This window comes from Galeopterus variegatus, unplaced genomic scaffold (genome assembly GCF_000696425.1).
Source record: "Galeopterus variegatus unplaced genomic scaffold, G_variegatus-3.0.2 Scaffold2794, whole genome shotgun sequence".
NCBI lineage: Eukaryota > Metazoa > Chordata > Mammalia > Dermoptera > Cynocephalidae > Galeopterus > Galeopterus variegatus.
In genome coordinates this window covers 235,956-241,544 of record NW_007728905.1, presented here as the reverse complement: position 1 = coordinate 241,544, position 5,589 = coordinate 235,956, and the positions used below count along the sequence as shown (strand labels likewise).

The window sequence follows — 5,589 nt, the reverse complement described above, 5'->3', positions numbered from 1 at the left end:
TTATATCCTGTTATAAAGAGAGAGAGTTAATTTTCATTGAACTTATAAAAATAGCCACATTCCCATAATAATCATAAGTATACTTAAAGTTATTAAATTTGGGGGGGAATCAAATAGGGAGAAAACAAGTGCTTTTATCTCTTTTAAATGACATATTACCAAACTGTTGTTACTTATAGATAGCTGAAGAGAGAGGGAGAGTTTTCTTACATTTGGAAAAACATCAGGAGAACCAGCAGTGTTTTAAAATAAGGAAACTGTAAAAACCCATAATTCCTTTTTATTAGTCTACCAATTAACTTTTGTTGGTTTGACCTTTGTGAACAATTTCACAAACCCATCAGTTTCTTCATTAGGATTTTGGAACTTCAGTTTAAAGCTATGAACTCAAAGTTTGTCGGAAACTGTACCTATCAGANAAGGCTTTGGAAAACCAGGCCCTGTGAAGTACATATGCTTTATAGTATATTCCACAATGTCCAACAAGCAGACCATTGGCTGTGCCAACCCCAGGGCTCCTGGCTTCACCTTTCCAAGCCTCTGCTTCCTCAGCAAGAAATGGTGGGTGACTGTGGTGTTATGCAGTGTCATGAGGGTCAGAGGTCAAGCTTATGAACCACCTAATGTCACACGCTGACACTCTGGCTTGCTGCCTACTGACAGTGGGTCCCCACAGGAGCCCCTGTGTCTCCTCCCCTGCCATCCACTGAAGCACCATCCTTGCTTCCCCATCTATGCAGACCTACATCTCCCAGTGGCCCTGGACACTCCTGCTCCTGGCTGTCAGTGGCTTCTGTAACTTCGCCCAGAACGTCATCGCTTTCAGCATCCTCAACCTCATCAGCCCCCTAAGCTACTCAGTCGCCAATGCCACCAAGAGGATCATGGTCATCACGGTGTCCCTGATCATGCTGCGCAACCCGGTCACTAGCACCAACGTCCTGGGCATGATGACAGCCATCCTGGGTGTCTTCCTATACAACAAGGTAAATCTTGGTGGTGGGGAGGGGCATCCCCTAAATCCCTGGGGAAGGGCCTCATGGGAGCTGGAGGTGGGGGCTCCAGTTCCCAGCATTGCCACTGGCCAGTTTGTGACCTCATTTTGCCCTGGTCTGCCTTTTCCTGCATAGATGATCCAGGTCCTTGCAGCCCTCCAGGTGTGGCTGTTGGATCTGCTGAGGCGTAGCTGGGGATTTCTCTCCCTCCTCTTGAAGGATCTGTTTATCTTTTTTTATTTTTCTAAGGGCTGGCTGGTGTGGGAATCTGAACCCTTGACCTTGGCCTTGGTGTTTTAACACTGTGCTCTAGCCAACTGAGCAAAACATCCAGCCCTTCAAAGGCTGTTTTGTCCAGTGTTAAGTACATGTGTGGCTAAAGGAGAGGCTCTCCTTCTGAACCAGCTGCTCTCTGTGGGCTGGTCACGCTCACTGGCCATGCCCAAACCCTGCTCAGGTCAGCCTGAAGGCTGATGGGCCTGAACTGTGAGCTCCCCTTTGTGTCCCAGGCATGTCCTGGTGGCTGGGCTGGACTGTTTCATGACTCTCTTTCCCTTGCAGACCAAGTATGATGCAAACCAGCAAGCCAGGAAGCACCTCCTCCCTGTCTCGACGGCAGACCTGAGCAGCAAGGAGCATTACCGGAGCCCACTGGAGAAACCCCACAACGGTGTCCTCTTCCCCCAGCATGGGGACTTTCAGTATGGCCGCAACAACATGTTAACAGATCACTTCCAGTATAGCCGGCAGAGCTATCCAAACTCATACAGTTTGAACCGTTATGATGTGTAGGTTCCACAGGACAGGGCGGGATGTTCTGCAACTCCTCCCACCCCCAGCAGAATCAGAAACTTCTGACAACTGGTGAATGTAAAACCCAGCTAAGGGGACGGTGCATTACCTACCATCCGGAGACCCTGCAGCTCCCAGCTCCCCATGGGCAGCAGGAGGATGTGCCTGAGGTGTGGACAGCCATGGATTCTGGGCAGAGGCAAATCTAAATGGAGACCCATTTTTACACTCTCTTGTCCTGGAGTCTGTCATCTGAGGGCTGCGTCCCCATGGAGATCTTGGCCAAGTTTTACTTTTCTTTTTTTTTGTCTTTTTTTTTCGTGTCCGGCAACGGACCGCAACCCTCAGTGTCGCACCCGTACTGGACCGGGACCGGCAACGGGATCGCAACCCTCGGTGCTGCGCCCGCCCCTCGCTCAGCCAGTGAGCGGGAACCGGTCTGTATGTGGGATCCGAACCCTCGGCGGGAGCGCCGCCGCGCTCCCAAGCGGTGCACTGTAGCAGTGTGCCACCGGGCCAGCCCCAAGTTTTACTTTTCTGTGTGGAATTATTCTCTGTGTATTTTAGAGCTCCTGTTCTGTTTTCCAGATCACATTTGGGACCCTCTCTGGTAAAGTGGGGTCGCTGTGGATACAGGCCCCAGAGCTGGCAACAGGTGGTTTCCTTGCCCTGGGGAGGGCAGTGTCAAGGAGAGGATCGTAGGGTGGTGCTGGAGAATGACAGACTAGCTGCTTTAATTCACTCCTCAGATATGCGGGACTGATGCAGAGTTGAGCAGACGAAGAGCCAGTGAGAGTTAGTTAAAACAGCTCCTGCAACAAAGGTGGATGCTGTTCTCCAGTCATCCCTGTGGCCCTTTGCTGTTACTGGCCATTGTCCTCAGTGCAAAGCTATTGCAAGGAGTGTTCAATTCCTGGAGCCTGATTTTTTGACCTGTGAGTTGGAGTTGGCATCCACCCAGAGCCAGAGGGAAGGGAAACTGCCCTCCCCTCTGCCCTTTCTTTCTCGTTCCAGAGCTGGGCGCTTCTCTTGGGGTAGAAAGAAGGATCTTGAGGAAATCATATTCAGTGTTTCAAGCAGTACTTCTGTAGTGCTTGTCTTTTCGGACGAGTCTTCACCGCTTCCCTGATGACTTGGTGGTATGTTTGGTGGGGAGGTCTTGATTTTATGAGCATCTTACACTTTTGTGTGTGTTTTTATGTCTTGGTCCCTCATGAAAGGACGCATGAGGACTGGCTTATGGATTGGAAACCATTTTGTTTCTAAATGTTTAAAGACAGGAAATGTTCTTGCTGGCAATACCTGTCTGACACATTTTGGTATGTAGTAGGAAGCCATGAAGTGTTTTGAAGCTCCCCTCTTGATGACCACAATTACTGAAAATGGATTGTCTCAAGATCAAGGGTTTGATTTCCCTTACTGACCACCTGCCACAAGAAAAAAGAATATTCTCTCAATATTTTGTGTAATAGACAAGACCACAGTGTTTTGATTCTGTGACCTGTTTTTTGTGTTTATGTTAGGATCTGAATCATGTCCTGGTTGAAGGGAGAAGGGGTGACCACCAAGCTAGGATTTGGTTTGCCAAATCAGATCCTTTGGTGAATATGTTTGGTTCTTGGCAGAATCACATCAGGAAAATCATAGAATCCCAGAAGGTAAGCCTGTGTGTTGAGATCCAGATTGTGATCTTTTCTGCCATCATGAAAGGACTGTGCCCTCATGGAGGGGACCACTGGCTTGGTTTGTGGGGTCTCTGGTGATGGCTGCCTTCTTTTTTTTTTTTTTTTCCTTTTTGTCTTTTTTACTGACCGGTAACGGGATCGCAACCCTCGGTGTCACGCCCGCACCGGGGACCGGCAATGGGATCGCAGCCCTCGGTGTTGTGCCCGCACCGCGCTCAACCAGTGAGCGGGAACCAGTCTCCACATGGGATCCAAACCCTCAGCGGGAGCGCCGCCGCGCTCTCAGGTGGTGCACTCTCCAGTGCGCCACCGGGCCGGCCCTGATGGCTGCCTTCTTTCTTCAGCACTTTCCCCAGCCTCTCACTGATACTTGGAATGAGCGGCAGATGGGAAGCAATTCACCCTTTATCTCCTGATGAGATGTGTCCCCATTCAGAGGCAGTAACGGAGCTTATGCATGACTCCTGGTTTTCTCGCTTTTGAAAATTGGAACTTTGCATTTAAGAGATTAAACTGTCAGCTTATGAACAGGCCACTCTGCTTGCCTGAGAGTTCACACACCAGAGTTCTCAGGAAAGTCCCTGTTGGTTCGTTTGTTTGCTTGCTTTCTAAATACTTAGGTCTCAAGTTTTGAGATAATTGCTATATAAAGTGGGAAGAGGCAATCCTGGAGGGTGTTATCTGTGATCAGAACTTGCTGGGTGCCTTCACCAGAGGCACTAGAGTCTGCAGTAGAATTTTTCTCACTGGTGAATAACGAGTGAGGGTAATTTTGCACTGTAAAAATTGTCTATGTGATTATAGTAATTGATTCCTTGAACATATAATTGAACTCCAAAACGAATGATGTCTCTATTCAGGTTTAATGAAAATTTCTTTTTTTTAGAGGCTGAGTGGTATAGGGAGCCGAACCCTTGGGCTTGGCATTAGAAGGCTGCTCTTTAGCCAGTTGAGCCAACCGGCCAGCCCTAATGAACATTTCTGATGTTGCTGAAATTTGTATATATTAATTTGTTTTCCTTTTCCAATGCAAAATCTGCTGGTGAGGGGAAATGACTGTCTGGTTTTATTACGGTTTATAATTAATAAATGGGATATTTAATTCTGTACATAAATTTACAGCAAGTACATACACTGGAATGAATGAGACAATCGTATTAGACCAACTCATCAGATCAAAAGACAAAGACGTGTTTTGGAGACTTGACAGTTTAGAGGTGACACTGGTCTCTGGAAGGTGGGTTTTCCCAGCCACATGGTGCCCTGGCTGTGGCCCCCTCCTGTATCCGAAGCTCTGTCCTCCTCACCCTCTTCACTGCTGGGGTTTGTGGTAGAGGATTTAGTTTGCTCCTGATGGTATGGTCTGGCTTGCCACACTAACTCTAACCCAACTCCTTCATTTTACAGAAGAAACAGGCGCAGGGCCGAGCCCGTGGCGCACTTGGGAGAGTGCAGCGCTGGGAGCGCAGCAGTGCTCCCGCCGCCACGGGTTCGGATCCTATATAGGGATGACTAGTGCGCTCACTGGCTGAGCGCGGTGTGGCCGGTCTCAAAAAGGACAAAAAAAAGAAGAAACAGGCGCAGAGGGCATTCTTGAATAGTGTTTGTTCACTGTTGTGAGACTTGGTGTGGAATTTTTAAGCACCCATTTTAAGTCATTCATTATAGGGAAAATCAAACCCCTTTTACAAAGGAGACAAGCCCAATATGTTCAAGTGAGGAAGCACTTGGGGCTTCTGAATTTTGCTGAATATTTGGCCTATATCATGTGACAGGCCCTTTATTATCGCTGGAACATAACTAGACCCAAATACCTTAAGGTCCAACAGACTTAAGGACATAGAACATTAAATTATTAAAAGACTTAAAAATTGTTAATTCTTTTTTCTAGTTGTCACCTGTTTCCAAGACTTAAATGCTACAGACTGTGGGAATGACACTGTATATTCATTTATGGCATTTACCAAAAAATAAATGATGGTCTCCAGGGAACTGATATTGGTCCCAATTTGTCAGTGAGGGTCCCTTTCCTAGTGACCCTGTCTTCAGTGTGCCCAGCAACAAAACATAGGGATAGAAAGAGCAAACGAACTTGGCTGTCATGTCTGCATGTACTG

At 47.7% G+C, this 5,589-nt stretch overlaps 1 protein-coding gene across 1 annotated transcript in view; it reads left to right on the top strand.

Annotated features, from left to right (window-relative positions):
* The window catches only part of SLC35E1 (solute carrier family 35, member E1), a 15,352-nt gene extending 13,337 nt beyond the window's left edge, over window positions 1–2,015 (top strand). Inside the window, exons 5-6 of the mRNA XM_008583014.1 lie at window positions 741–986; window positions 1,557–2,015. Of these exons, the coding sequence (XP_008581236.1) occupies window positions 741–986; window positions 1,557–1,787 (477 nt within the window). The 3' untranslated portion in view covers window positions 1,788–2,015. The remainder of the gene's footprint in view (window positions 1–740; window positions 987–1,556) is intronic.
* The last annotated feature ends 3,574 nt before the right edge of the window (window positions 2,016–5,589 follow it).